Source organism: Rhincodon typus, chromosome 1 (assembly GCF_021869965.1).
Source record: "Rhincodon typus isolate 14 chromosome 1, sRhiTyp1.1, whole genome shotgun sequence".
Taxonomy (NCBI): Eukaryota; Metazoa; Chordata; class Chondrichthyes; order Orectolobiformes; family Rhincodontidae; genus Rhincodon; species Rhincodon typus.
The window spans coordinates 3,324,547-3,340,042 of NC_063332.1; the positions used below are offsets into that span (position 1 = coordinate 3,324,547).

Sequence of the window (15,496 nt, forward strand, 5' to 3'; positions counted from 1 at the left end):
TCTCTCTGTCTGTCTGTCTGTCTGTCTGTCTCTCTCTCTCTCTCTCTTTCTTTCTTTCTTTCATTGGGAAGGGTTCAGTCTCTCTCCGGGCTGTAGGCCGCAGCCTGGAGGTAAATTTTTAATCAGACCTTTCCGGTGTTTCCCAGGACCCTCAGCGCCGCCATGTTGCCGACACGACTGCTTCCGGTTCAGCGAGTGTCGAGGAGCGGGAGCTGGAGTCAGGATATTCCAGGCTCGGATCCTCTGGCTGCAGCGCCCCCTGTCCTGGAGGAGCCAGGCACTGCTGCCGTGCTGTTGCCTTTCACACCCTTCTCTCTCCTTGTCCTTTGATGGAGCGGAGTCACTGTCTCGGCCTTGTGGAGGCGGTGGCCTACTAATAACTGTAAACTCAGCTAATATTCTGGAGACCCAGATTCAAATCCCACCAGGGCAATTTAATTACAACTATCTAATGACAGTTATTTTATCACCTTTATGCCCTTTAGGGAAGGAAACTGCCATCCTTACCTGGTCTGGCCTACATGTGACTCCAGACTGACAGCAACGTGGTTGACTCAACTGCCTTCTAAAATGGTGTTGCAAGCCACTCAGTTGTATAAATTGTGACCAAATCTAAACAAAGAAATATAACTATTTCTATGACCACCTGGCATCAACCTCGGCACCGAAAAAGACAATGACAGAAAGAGCCCTGTTGGCCCTGCAATAGTACTAAAGGCTGGTGAGGCTGGTGCTCCAGAATGTGCTGCTCTCCTAGCCAAGCTGTTCCAGTACAATTACAACACCAGCCTCTACCCAACAATTGCCCAGGTATGTCCTGTACACAAAAAGGAGGGCAAATCGAATCCGGCCAACTACTGCCCTATCAGTCCACTCTCAATCATCAGTAAAGTGATGGACGGTGTCAGTAACAGTGCTATCAAGCAGCACCTGCTCAGTGATGCCCAGTTTGGATTCTACCAGGGTCACTCAGCTCCAGACCTCATTACAGCCTTGGTTCCAACATGTCCAAAAGAGCTGAATTGCACAGGTCAGAGTGAAAGCCCTTCACATCAAGGGTGTAGTTGACTGAGGTGGTATCCAGGAATCTCACAAAACAGGAACGAATGGATATCAGAGGGCAAAATCTCCACATGTTGAAGTCATACCTAGCACATAGGAACATGGCAGTGGTTGTTGGAGATCAGTCATCTCAGCTCCAGGACATCTCTGCAAGAGTTCATCAGGGTAGCGTCCTAAGCCCAACCATCTTCAGCTGCTTCATCAATGACCTTCCTTCCATCATAAGGACAGAAGTGGGGATGTTCACCGATGATTGTACAATGTTTGATTTGATTTATTAATATCACGTACCAAGTACAGTGAAAGATTTTGTTTTGTATGCAGTACAGGCAGATCATTCCGTACAGTGATCATAGGATAATTGAACAGAGTGAGAAATACAAAGTTACGGCTGCAAAGAAGGTACACAAAAAGCAAAATCAACATTGGGTTTGAAATTTGAGAGGTCTATTCAGAAGTTTAATAACAGTGGGGAAGAAGCTGTTCTTGAACCTGTTGGTACGTGTGTTTAAAGATTTTATATTCTGGGCACCCGGGTTCAAATCCTGCCACAGCAGATGGTGGAATTTGAATGGCCTGGTATGGCAACTGCTCTGCCCAGGACTGTAAGAATCTACAGAAGGTTTTGTGAGCACAGTGCAGACCATCACGGAAGCCAACCTTCCATCCATGGACTCTATTTACACAGCTCACTGCCGCAGAAAGGCTGCCAAAATCATCAAAGACCCATCACACCCTGGTAATGACCTCCTACAGTCTCTTCAGTCAGGCAGAAGATACAGAAGCCTGAACACACACACGAGCAGGTTCAGGAACAGCTTCCTTCCAGCTGTTATCAGACTGTTGAATGGACTGTAGCCTCAAAAAATGTAATCAGCAATGTAATCTGTATGCCACTAAGTCTTTTTGATCTGTACATCCTTTGCTTGCTGTGATCTGCCTGTACCTCTCGTAAACTGTATTTTGGTACACATGACAATAAAATCAATCAATCAATAAAAGAAATCAATCAATCAATCAATAAATATCTAGAATTAAGATTCTAATGCTGACCGTGAATCCATTGTCAATTGTTAGAAAAACCCATCTGGTTTACTAATGTCCTTTAGGGAAGGAAATTGCCATCCTTACTTGGTCTGGCCTACATGTGACTCCAGACCCACAGCAATGTGGTTGACTCTTAACTGCCCTCTGGGCAATTAGGGATGGGCAATAAATGCTGGTCCAGCCAGCGACGCTCTCATCCCGTGAATGAATGAAAAAAAGAGCAGCACTATACTATTTTCTGTACTGGGTCATAGAGTCATTGAGCTGTACAGCACAGAAACAGACCCTTCGGTCCAAATTGTCCATGCCAACTAGATATCCTATAAAGATCTAGTCCCATTTGCCAACATCTGGCCCATCTAAACCCTTCCTATTCAAATATCCATCCAGATGCCTTTTAAATGTTGTAACTGTACCAGCATCCAACACTTCCTCGAGCAGCTCATTCCAAACACACCACCCTCTGCGTGAAAAGGTTGCCCCTTAGGTCCCTTTTATATCTTTCCACTTTCAACTTAATTCTATGCCCTCTAGTTGTAGACTTGCTCGCCGAGCTGGTGTGTTTGATTGCAGACGTTTCATCCCCCTGCTAGGTAACATTGTCAGTGCGCTCCAGTGAAGCATTGGTGTTCTGTCCCGCTTGTTATTTATATGGTTCGGTTTGCTGGGGTGGTTGGTATCACTTCTGGTTCTGTTTTTCAGTGGTTTTTATATCGGGTCCACTTCAATGTGTTTGTTGATGGAGTTCCGGTTGGAATGCCAAGCCTCCAGGAATTCCTTGGCATGTCTCTGTTTGGCTTGGGCTGTTATGTCCCAGCTAAATTTGTGTCCCTCTTTGTCCATGTGTAGTGAGACCAATGAGAATTTGTCGTGTCTCTTGGTAGCTAATTAGTGTTCGTGTATCTGTATTGTCAGTTTTCTTCCAGTTTGGCCTACGTAGTGTTTCTTACAGTCCTTGCACGGTGTTCTATACATTACGTTAGTTTTATAGGCTGTGGGTATGGGATCCTTTATGTTTGTCAGTAGCTGTCGCAGGGTAGTTGTTGGTTTGTGGGCTACTCTGATACCTAGGGGTCTAAGTAGTCTTGTGGTCATCTCTGATATGTCCCTGATGTACGGTAGGGTGATTAGTGAGTCTGGCCGTGTTGTAACTTCTTGATGTGGTCTGTCTTGGAGGTAATGGCAGATTGTGCTTTTTGGGTATCCATTCCTTTTAAAAAGTCCGTATAAGTGCTCCTGTTCTGCTTTGCACAATTCTGGGTTGCTGCAGTGTGTTGTAGCCCATTTGAATGATGTCTTAATGCAGCTCCGTTTATGGGTGGTGGGGTGGTTGTTGGAGTACTTAAGTATCTGGTCCATTTGTGTGATCTTCCTGGATACTCTAGTCTGGAGTTCCCCCTTGTTCTTAAGTTCTACCATTGTGTCCTGGAAGGCTAGTCGGTTGTTGTTCTCTTCTTCGTTTGTGAATTTTATCCCAGTGAGGATGTTGTTTATGTGTCAGTGTGTTTCTTCTAGTTTTATGCATTTGATCATCACAAAGGTGTCATCTACATATCGGCCCCAAAGTTTGGGTTGTATAGTGGGGAGCGCTGTCAGTTCTAACCTTTGCATTACTGCTTCTGCAATCAGTCCTGATGTTGGGGATCCCATTGGTGTTCCGTTGATTTATTTAAATATTCAGGCATTGAAGGTGAAATGGGTTGTGAGGCATGGATCCAGCAGTTTCAGGATGCTCCCCTGTTAATGCTGTTGGTGTCATGGGTGCCTGCCTTCCTGATTCACCCAGTGTGGCAATTGTGTCTTTGTCTAGGTCGATGTTTGTGGATGTAAATAGTGCTGTTACGTCAAAGGACATCATTATCTCGTCCTCTTCTATTCTGGTGCCCTTGATGATGTTGAGGAATTCTTGGGAGGAGTGGATGGAGTGGGTAGTGTTGTCCACTAAGTATTTCAGTTTCCGTTGTAGTTCTCTGGCAAGTCAATATGTTGGCGTGCCTGGTAGTGAGACAATGGGTCTGAGAGGGACCCCTGGCTTGTGTACCGTGGGGAGTCCATAGAAGCGGGGTGTGTTGGATTCCTCTGGCTTCATTTTTTGGTAGGCTGTCTTGCTGATGTCTCCTGACTTGTGTCATTTCTTCAGGGTTGTTTTGATCCGGTTCTCTAACTGTGGCATTAGGTCTATCACCATCTATTGGTAGGTGTCGGTATCTGTTAATAGTGCATTAGCTATCTCGATGTATTGGGCTCTGTTAAGGATTACTGTCCTGTGTCCTTTGTCTGTCACTAAGATTACAGTGTCTTTCCACGGCTTTCTTCTCTTCTGTGTTGAATGTGTTCCACTTACCTTTTCTGCTCAGTGATGGGACTATCCTCTGTCTGATGGTCTGTTGTATTTCCTCCTTGAGTCTGTTGCTCTTTAGTGTTGATTCCAGTGCAGCCAGGAAGTCAGTCTTTTTGGCATCTCTGTAGTTATTATTCAGTCTGTGTACTAGGACAAACTTCTCAGTGTCTGCAAGTGGTCGGTCCGAGATGTTCTTGATCCGTGTTGTCCATGTCATTGTTGTGGGTGAGTTTGGATAGTTTTTCTTATAGAGCTAGTCTTTTCTTTGTTCTGGTCTTTCGTCGTTGTATGCTGATGACTTGTTCCAGTGTGGCTGTCCATTCATGGTTGGTTACGTTCGTATATAAAGTGTTTTGGCGGGCAATTTCCCGCTCATATTTGTGGAGGCGGTTGTGGGCATCATTGATCATAACCCTTATCATTCTGCAGTCGTTCTGTTCAGCTGTCCTAGTGCCTGTGGATTGTTAATAGGTGGTTTATATTCTGGGGGTCACCCATTGACCAGGACTCAACTGGACTGGCTGCATAAACACAGTAGCTACAAGAGCAGGTTAGAGAATATCCCTCAATGAACCACTTCAAAACCATAGTAGGTTGCAACCACACCACAGTCAATGACATACAATGTGGACTTGGAGCAACAAATTTGTACACTGCAAGATCCCATAAGTGTTAAGACACATTACAACACAGCTCCACTTTGGAAGAAGGCTATTATCCCAGATCCTGTGGCCCAGTGGTAGGAGTACTGCTGGTCTTCCAAAGACCTAATATCAGGTATTTTTAAAATGGTCATTGAGGGATAATTGTTGTCAAGAGTATCCCTCTTCTTCCAACCTATCGTCCTGTCAGTGGTTAGATGAAGTTCTTTATTCCCACCTTCATGATTCATTAGTGGATGGTCCATGGTCTCTGTAGGAGATCACAGCCATGCAGAAGAGCATTAGAGTCTATGGTGAGAAGGTAGTTTCTGCTCAACATTTCTCTTGTCATGGAGCCTTTGCTGTTTCTTTTCAGGTTTCTAGGATTAACCATACAGTGTTGGTGTGAAGGAAGGTGTAAGGCTGGTGGGCTGACGTTGAATAAGGGCAGAATCTGCCTGGTGCAATGATCCTCCTGATATGGGGTCAGGGGCTAGGAGAACCAAACTGACCAAAGAGAACCCCTTGATGGTGCACATGGTTGAGCTGAATTGCACATCAATATGTTTTAGAATGGGCAGATTAGATGAGGTTGTAGTCATGCTCGCCTAGCCGGTGGGGTTTGGTTGCAAGTGTTTCGTCACCCTGCTAGGTAACACCGTCAGTGCACCTCCAGTGAAGCATCGGTGTTCTGTCCCGCTTGTTATTTATATGCCTTGGTTTGCTGGGGTGTTTGGTACCACTTCTGGTTCTTTTTCTCAGTGGTTTGTACACAGGGTCTAAGTCAATGAGTTTGTTGGTGAAGTTCCGATAAGAATACTTGGTCTCCAGGAATTCCCTGGCATGTCTCTGTTTGGCTTGTGCAGTTATGGATGTGTTGTCCCAGTTGAATTTGTGTCCCTCATTGTCCGTGTGTAGTGAGACAAGTGAGAATTGGTCATGTCTCTTGGTGGCTAGTTGGTGTTTATGTATCCATATTGTCAGTTTTCTTCCAGTTTGGCCTACGTAGTGTTTTTCACAGTCCTTGCATGGTATTTTGTTTTTTACACTGATTTTGCTGATTTTGGGTATGGGATCCTTTACGTTTGTCAGTAGCTGTCATAGGGTGGTTGTTGATTTGTGGGCTACTCTGATACCTAGGGATCTGAGTAGTCTTGTGGTCATCTCCGAAATGTCCTTGATATACGGTAGGATGATTAGTGAGTCTGGCCGTGTTGTGTCTTCCAGTTGTGGTCTATCTCAGAGGTAACGGTGGATTGTGCTTATTGGGTATCCATTACTTTCGAAGACTCCGTATGGCTGCTCCTGTTCTGCTTTGGGCAAATTAGAACTGTACTGGAGAGATCAGAGGTCCTTTGGGTCAGGTCTCTGATATGGTATTGGATAGTTTACTCAGGAGGGTGATGTGGGTTTTAATTGTTTTTTCTTCAGTCTTGGTGACTAGTTGTCTGTGCATGAAAGTTCTGTTTTGGGTAAAGCCTGGATAATCAGGGCAGAGATAATGGCCTTCCAGGCTGTCTTCGAGTTCCCTCTTTGCTCTGACAATGTGATGATGGTGTCTGCTGGAGTCTGTCTCATCGTTGTTTGGTTTTAGATACCACGTGTTACAGTGTGTTGGTCGGCTTCGCAAGATCAAACTGCTGGTGCCACCCAGTGATTCCCAGCATGGGGGGATATTGCTGACAGAGCTGATGGCACACAGTGAAACCCGGAGATGTGGATCGCCTGTCTGTGGAGGACGAAAACACCGATGTTGGGTGAACTCACTGAAATTCCAGAGGACCATGGTGGAAGGCCATTCGGCCCCTAAACTACTACTAGCTGCATGGGTCCAGATCACGGATACAGCAATTTGATTGGCTGAAAGGAGTGACATCAGCAAAACTTGTTGTCAAGGCTTTGACCAATCATGGCTCGAGTCCCTCACCCAATGGGAACTGACTGTAAATGGGATGCGACCGTCCAGTTCTTTGTACTTGATAGGTCTGTCCCTCCATCAATCATAATTATGGGCACTATTATTGGCCAGTCCACAGACTCGCGGAGGCCCCGGTTCCGATTGGACAATGTCCAGCCGTCGCGTTAATGTTATAGCCGATTGGCTGTAGGCTCTGTCAATCAGGACAGACCTGTTTCCCGATTGGCTGATCACTAGGGTTGGGTGAATCCTGCCCGGTGAGTGGTCGGTTCCGGGTTGTGTGGGCGGGACTATGCCAGCGTTGGCCTCACCTCTCATGGCGGAAGGCAGCGGCTGGGGACCGGGTCGGCGGTGACGACGCAATGGACCGCAGTTCGACTCGACCCGTGGTGTCGCGGGTCTATTCGCAGCGTAATCTGACGGTGGTCAGTAGGGCCCCGGGCATAAAGACAGCCCCCTTCGTCCAGCAGGTAATACCAGGGGAAGCCGCAAAGTACTGGGCCCCCGGGGGTGGGGAGAACACTTGAGACCTCGCCACCAACCCGGGTTTAAGGGGGTACACAGAGCACCCTAAGGTGGGGGGTTGGTGGGAAACGGTAAAAGGTTCTCAAGATTGAGCCCAACATTAAAATTACTCTTTAAGCGGGAGGGCATGGTCTATTAATAGTGCACAACTTTAAATAAATATCAGTGTCCTCGCTTTAAGGGGGTGGGCATGTCAATTTGTGGTGCACAACTTCAAATAAATTTGCAAATCCCTGCTAAGTATGTGGTGGTGGTGGTATCATAAAGATCTATGGCACAGAAAAAGGGCCCTTCAGCCTATTGAATCTGCACAAATCAAAATCCACCACCTAACTATTCTAATCCCATTTATCAGCACTTGGCCTACAACCTTGAATGCCTTGGTGTTGCCAATGCTGGGGAAATGGAAGGAGACAATCATGGCGAAAGTTTAGATATTAAGTGCTAAATATTAGCACCCTCCCTTTTCAAGACCACATTAGGCTGACTGGTGCAGAAAATTGTGTGAAATATCATTATTCTGGCTTTCAGAAGAGAAACCATTAATTGTTGTCCAATGTTTCTTTGAACACTGGTCTTTTCATTAGTTCAAACCTCAACGTAGTCATGAATGGCACAGAACAATAGGCTCCAGAAATATCCCCATCCTCAACGATGTAGGAGTCCAGCACATCAGTGCAAAAGGAAAGGCTGAAGCAGTTGTAAACATTTTCTTTAGCCAGAAGTGCTGAGTGGATGGTCCATCTCAGCCTCCTCTAGAGGTCCCTAGCATTACAGATACCACTCTTCAGTTAATTCAGTTCACTCTACGTGATACCAAGAAAAAGGTTGGAGGCACCGGAAAGGCTATTGGCCCTGACAACATTCTGGCAATAGTACAGAAGACTTGTGTCATAGAGTTGTAGAGCTACAGCACAGAAACAGACCCTTTGGTCCAACTCATCAGCGCTGACCAAGTATCCTAAACTATCTAGTTCCTTTTGCTAGCATTTGGCCCATTTTCCTCTCAAACCCTTGCTCTTCCTTGGCTGGTCACCCTATCCATGCCTCTCATGACCTTATAAACCTCTAAGGTCACTCTTCAGCCTCCGATGCCCCAGGGGAAAAAGCCCCAGCCTAATCAGCCTCAGAACTTGTTGCTCCCTGGCCAGGCTCTTTTACTACAGTTACAATACTGGAACCTACCCAACAATATAAAAAATTACCCAGGCAGGTCCTGTACACAAACAGCAGGACAAATCCAACTTGGCCAATTACCACTCCAACAATCTAATCTTGAACTGAAAAGAAATATTGGAAATTACAGCAGGTCTGGCAGCATCTGTGGAGAGAGAGCAAGCTAACGTTTTGAGTCTAGGTGACTCTTCATCAGAGCTGCGATTCTTGATCATTAGAAAAGTGATGGAAGATGTCATCTACAGTGCTATTACAGCCTTGGTTCAAAAATGGATAAAAGAGCTGCACTTCAGAGATGAGGTGAGAGTGATGGTACTGGGTATTAAGGTCATATTTGACTGAGTGTAGCATCAAGGAGCAAAAGTGGGATCAGTGGGAATTGGGGAAAACTCTGCTGCTGGCTAGTCATACCTGGCACTAAGGAAAATAGTTGTCAGTCATTTCTGCTCCAGAATGTCACTGCAGGAGCTCCTCAGGAGAGTATCCTAGACTCGTCCATCTTCAGCTGCTTCATCAATGACCTTCCCTCCATCATAAGGTCAGAAGTGGAGATGTTTGCTGATGACTGCGTAATGTTCAGCACCGTTCACGACTCCTCAGATATTGAAGCAGTCCATGTTCAAATGCAACAAGACCTGGTCAATATCCAAGTTTGGGATGACAAAGTACATTCATGTTGCTCAAGCCAGACCCTGTCCATCTCAACAAAGACATAAAATGCACAACACCTATAATTATCGCTCCCAAGGTTCACACCAGACTGATCTGGAAATATGGCATTATAGGTGCACACATTGTTCAACGTGACAGGGCACGCTGAGAAAGTTGTTACAAAAATGCACTGGATTCTGGAACTTTTCAGTAGAGGTAGAAAGGGCAAAGGATGATGGTAATCTCCCATTGTAATATATATGATTTGGATGAAAATATAGGTGGTCTGATTAGTAAGACAGCACAAAAATTGGTGGAGTTGTGGATAGTGAGGAAGGTATTAAAGGATGCAGCCGGGTATAAATTAGAAAGTTGGACAGAGAGAGTTTAATCTGGACAAGTATGAGGTGATGCATTTTGGGAGGTCAGTTGCAAGAACAAAGTATACAGTAAATGGCAGGACCCTTAGGAACATTGAAATATGGAGGGATCGTGGGGTGCAACTTCCTGAAAGTGGTGACACAAGCAGATAAAAGTGGTAAAGGCCATGTGTGGTAAAGGCAGTGTATGGCAGGCTTGTATTCATTGGGACACTGAGTATGAATGAACATTGGCAAATCATGTTGCAGCTATGTAAAACTTAGCCACATTTGGAGTATTGCGTGCAGTTCTGGTTGCCACACTATAGGATTTGGAGATGGTGCAAACGAGATTTACCAGGATGTTGGAGTGTATCCGCTGTAAGGAGAGGTTGGACAAACTTGGATTGTTTTCGCTAGAGCATTGGAGGCTGAGGATGACCTGATAGAAGTACTGTATATAAAATTTTAAGAGGCATAGATAGGGTGGATTGTCAGAATCCTCTTCCCAGGGTGAAAAGGTGAAATACAAGGAGGCATAGGTTTGACGTGAGAGGGGAAAATTTAAAGAAATGTGCAAGGCAAGGTTTTTTTTATACAAAGGGTGGTAGGTGCCTTAAACATGCTGCCAGAGGAGATGGTAGAAGCAGATATGATAGCGAGGTTTAAGAGGCATGTAGACTGACACTTGAACAGGCAGGGAGCAGAGGCATATGGACCATGTGTATGCAGATAGGATTGATTTAGAACAGCATTATGGTTGACACAGATATGGTGGGCCAAAGGACCTGTTCCTTTGCTGGACTGTTCTATGTTCTAACCCCAGTGAGAGGTGAATAGGTCTCTGACTAAGCAGCAGAAAATTTCAGCTCATTACCACTATGAGTTTTAAAACAATCCTTCGTTCCTCAGTCCCTTCTTGCTCTTGCACTCCTGACTGTTGGGACCTGCCTTACTCTTGTAGAAATCTCCCCTCCATCTCCTTTCATCTGAGAACAACCTCAGGCTTCTTCATCCTAAACCTGAAGTGAAAATTGCTCATCCCTGGAAACATTGTTACATTTCCTCAAATAGGGAGGCAATGGCGTAGTGGTATTATTGGTGGACTGTTAATCCAGAGACCCGGATAGTGTTCTCGGGACCTGGGTTCAAATCCTGCCATGGCAGATGGTGGAATTTGAATTCAATAAATATCTGGAATTAACAATCTAATGATGACCGTGAATCCATTGTCGGTTGTTGGAAAAACCCAGCTGGTTCACTAATATCCTTTAGGGAAGGAAACTGCCATCCTTACCTGGTCTGGCCTACATGTGACTCCAGACCCACAGCAATGTGGTTGACTCTGAACTGCCTTCTGGGCAATTAGGGATGGGCAATAAATACTGCCTAGCCAGGGACATCCTCATCCCGTGAATGAATAAAGAAAGCAAAAATACCATCTTGAGGACTGTCACATCCTCCCTGAGAGTTGGTGACAGGACTCAGAATCATCTTGTTGTGACCTAACTGAAGCTTTATAAGGACTCAGCATCACGTGCCTGCTTTTGGACTCAGAGCCTGCATTCACTCCTCCTCTGTCCTGGTAATTATGTCTATTCAGGGGTTGGGTAAGCTCTACCAGTGACTGTCCCCTCTCTCTCATTGCAGGCCAGGGCATTATGTCCTGGAATTAATAACCAGCGGTACTGGTGTGAGACAGGCCACTGCTGTGGGGAGACCGGCTGCTGCACGTACTTTTATGAGCTGTGGTGTAAGTAAAGTGGCTGGGCCAGGTATTGGTGAAATACCATTGAATTGGGCATGGGTTAGATCTGCACAGTACATTGTGACAGGAGACCCTAAGGTGCAGAGGAAGGTGGGTGGCTGGGTAGGGGAGGGGAAAGAAGGTGGCTGACTGCTTCTGGCATAGGAAGACAGCCAGGGGGATGGCAGGGTCCAGGGTGGGGCATTGTTTGTGGGGGGGTGGGTGGCGGGGGTGTGTGTGTGAGAGAGAGAAGAGGAGGTGTAGGGAGTGGTCATTTAGTCCAGACCAGGGCATTAGGGAAGGGGGCTGGAACTTTGGGGGTGAGGGGTGGGTTTGTGGTTGTGCGGTGCGAAGTTGCCTTCGGGCTCTTTGCTGACTGATGTTTTATCCCTCAGGGTTCTGGCTCCTTTGGACTCTGCTGATCATCTTCAGCTGTTGTTGTGCTTATCGCCATCGCAGGAGCAAACTCCGTATCCAGCAGCAGCAGCGGCAACAGGAGATTAACCTCATTGCTTACCATGGGGCCTGTCACTACCCAGGCTCAGCTCGAGACCACAGTGAGTGCAAATTGATGAGAACAACACCCCCTTCCTCAGCTGAGTGACTGCAGCTTTCCCAAACACCGCTCGTTCCCCTCAGTCTGAGTCAGACTATCCCTGCCTTGATCTGCCCTGTCCCAGTCTGACCACCACCCTCTCTCCCTGACTCCAGACTGCCCGAGCCCTGCCCCGCTCTGACCCCCCTGTCTCTCCCTAACTGCAGACTGCCAGAGCCCTGGCCCGCTGTGACCCCCTGTGAGTGCACACTGCCCAAGGCCTGCCCTGCTCTGACCCCATCTCTGAGTGCAGACTGCCCGAGGCCTGCCCCGCTGTGACCCCTACTTCCGGTCGAACACCACCTCATCTGTCACCCTGAGTGAGGGTGGGAAGGGGCATTAATTGGCCAGGTCAAGGATCTGGTGTAAGCCCAGTTTCAGTTGTCTACAATCAGGGACCAACTTGTCATTGGTGATGCAATGATAAATTGAAATGTACTGCTTGTCTCATAGTTTTAAATCTCTTTCTCAGGACTTTTGGCTTCCTTCAAGCTTCCTGCATACGAGGAGGCATCAGCCCAGCCGAGCACTCCTCCCCCATCTTACACTTCAATCCAGTGCCCAGGGATTAGGGCTGAGCTGAGCTCTTCACTCAGCTCCAATGACTTCACCAGCTCTCCCCAAAGCAACCCTATCTCAGGCTCCTTTGACTCTGAGCCCGGACCCCCAAACCCCAGCTCCGATCAGCCCGCTGAAGATGTTAACGTTGCTGTGTCACAAGCATCTCCCTGCTGCCTGGAGGTAGAGCAGAGGTGGGAGGAAGAGGAGGATGAGACTCATTCCAGACACCGGCACCTCACTGGAGATTCTGGTATTGAGGTGTGCCATTGCCTTATTCATGCAGATGAGAGTGAGGACTGTGCCGAAGAAAGCAGGAACTACCAGCATGACCAAACAGCTTGTGTCGAGCTGCACACTGCCCCGCTCCAGCCTGCCAATTCTGCCAGTCCATGTTCCTGCCAGCTTCCTCAGGAGACCCTAGCTCACATCCTTCCTGTTTGAGGGGAACAAAAGACTGGGAAGCCCGACAACATGTTTGAACAAGACTAAAATCCCTTGGACTGTGGGATCAAGGAGTGGCTAAACCTTTTCATCTTTGGTTAGACTGTGAATATTACTCCATATTGAAACTACTAACCTATAACCGTTGTGAGTGCTGAACTCCAAAGGAAATCATTGAACCTTGACAGTCTTGCCACCCTCTGCCAACTGCTGTCTCATTGTCTGTATCTCTAACCCTCTCTCCTCAGAACTTGTCTTCATTCCCTGTCTGTTTCAGATTCATGTTCACATACTGAGACATTGGTCTCTAAGATATTCCACTGCAGGGAGTCAAATCATTCCCTGGCCTGAAGACCAAGCTCCGTGTCAGTGATTTAACAGAGAGAAGTTTGTGTTAACATTTGCTGATTGTAAACTTCACTCACACTGACTGTCTGTTGTGGGTTAGTAGGGAAGATTTGATTAATCTCCAGTTTGCAAACTCTGATCATGAAATAATAGATTAAAAGGGAGTTGAAGTTTGAGAGACATGAGTAAGGGCTGCTGTTGGGAAATGAATCTTGATGGATTCAACACAAATAGTCCATGAGCCTCCAAGCTGGGAGGGGAGAGAAGAAATCTTCCCTCCCCACAACAGAGTGAGCAATTGTCAGATGAGAATGTTGCTATTTCTGTTAACTTCATCTGAGTACATTTTACTTCTAGGTTATTGCTTTAGGAATTGGCCTTGAATGGCAGGGATATCTTTTTGTTCAGTAGTTTTAAAAGATCCAAGTAAATGGCTATGGAAAATTCCACAGATTAGAGTATTGTGGTGCAGAAACCATCTGCTCATTAAAGAGCTGACTGATTTGTCTTACTCTGCGATAGGTTACTGGTAGAGAGAAAGCTGTTAATTAGGGAAGCACTGCCTAAAAAATTTGTGGTAGAGGATTCAAACTTTTAAAAGGAAGTACTTGAAAGAATAACTTTGCAGAACTGCAAAAGTGCAAGTGAGTTGAATTAATTAGAAATCTACAAAGAGCTAGCACATCGGCCAAACGGTCTCCTCTGTTGATCTACCTACTTCTGTTGTATAATAAAAACTGAAAGAACTGTGGATGCTGTAAATCAGGAACAAAAACAAAGTTGCTGGAAAAGCTCAGCAGGTCTGGCAGCATCTGTGAAGGAAAAATCAGAGTTAAATGTTTCAGGTCTGGCGGTTCCGCTTTGAGGAAGGGTCAACGGACCTGAAACGTTAACTGATTTTTTTCTTCACAAATGCTGCCAGACCTGCTGAGCTTTTCCAGCAACTTGTGTTTTTTGTTACTTATGTTGTATATTGCTGTCACTCATGCAGAGATAGCAGCTGCTATTTTACCCTCTTCTCATTTCCTCTGTCCTGGTTGTGGTTGCTTCTTTAATACACTCAGCAAGGAGGGATGGACAACACCTGCTTCATTGCCAGTGTTGCCAATTGTCACAAATGAAATATTTACATATGTCACACTGTTATGATCTCAGGATATCCTAAAGTGCTTTACAACTAATAAAGTACTTTTGAAATGTAGTTCCTGTTGTTAAAAAAGTGGCAGCTAATTTGAGCAGAGCAAGATCTCAACAGTCCAATGTTGGTTAATGGATAAATGCTTCTCTTCCTTTTCTCCTTCACGTTTGATGGTCTGCATTGCCCCTTACGGGCTTTACTTGTAAATATCTAATAGGCTACACAAGTGCTTACTAGTGGGGTTAATAGGATAAAAGCAAAAAATGTCAGCAATTTTTCTGGTGGGAAAGAAACTTAGTTGCAGAAAAAATATGAAGGATAAATGTTAACTAGAACTTTGTTGAACTCACTTGCTTTTCTAAGCCATGGAATCTTTTAATATCCATCTAATATAGCTATCTGATTCACTAATGTTCTTATAGGGGACAAAATCTGCTGTTCGTACCCGATCTGGCCTCCATTTGACTCCGGACTCTCAGCAAGCCACTCTATTCAAGGGCAGAGATGTCAACAAATAATGCCCCTGTCTAGTGTTACCTTACAAACCCCATAATCAACCTAGGTTTAAACACCCTATGGTCTGTATGTCCTTGTATGTTATTATCTGCCTGTACTGCTCGCAAAACAAAATTCTTCACTGTACTCAGGTATATGTGACAACAACAAATCAAATCAAACTAAATTATGGATTCGTGTCAAACGAGCAAGACATGACTGGTAACCTTTTAACTAAAAGGAGTTCACTCACCACAGCAACCAGAGTGAAAAATTGTCAGCTGAGTGAGTGGTCCTTGCGAACTAGGCAAAGATGCCTCCCTCTTCATGTGCTAATTGCATTAAAGCCAAAAGGTAACTCTGGTCAATGGTCATCAAATAGTGAGAAAGTCAGAGCTGAACAGCACAGAAACTGACCCTTTGGTCCAACTCGTCCATGCTGACCAGATAT

General features: G+C 45.8%; 2 protein-coding genes across 2 annotated transcripts in view; one reads left to right on the forward strand and one right to left on the reverse strand.

Annotated features, from left to right (window-relative positions):
• The window catches only part of idh3b (isocitrate dehydrogenase (NAD(+)) 3 non-catalytic subunit beta), an 88,199-nt gene that overhangs the window by 12,963 nt on the left and 59,740 nt on the right, over positions 1-15,496 (reverse strand). The window lies entirely within an intron of this gene.
• On the forward strand, positions 7,304-14,613 carry LOC125483547 (WW domain-binding protein 1-like). Its single transcript, XM_048599353.1, has 4 exons — positions 7,304-7,479; positions 11,371-11,473; positions 11,863-12,024; positions 12,535-14,613. Exons 1-4 carry the CDS (start codon positions 7,372-7,374, stop codon positions 13,062-13,064), a joined length of 903 nt encoding a protein of 300 aa, XP_048455310.1. The 5' UTR covers positions 7,304-7,371; the 3' UTR covers positions 13,065-14,613.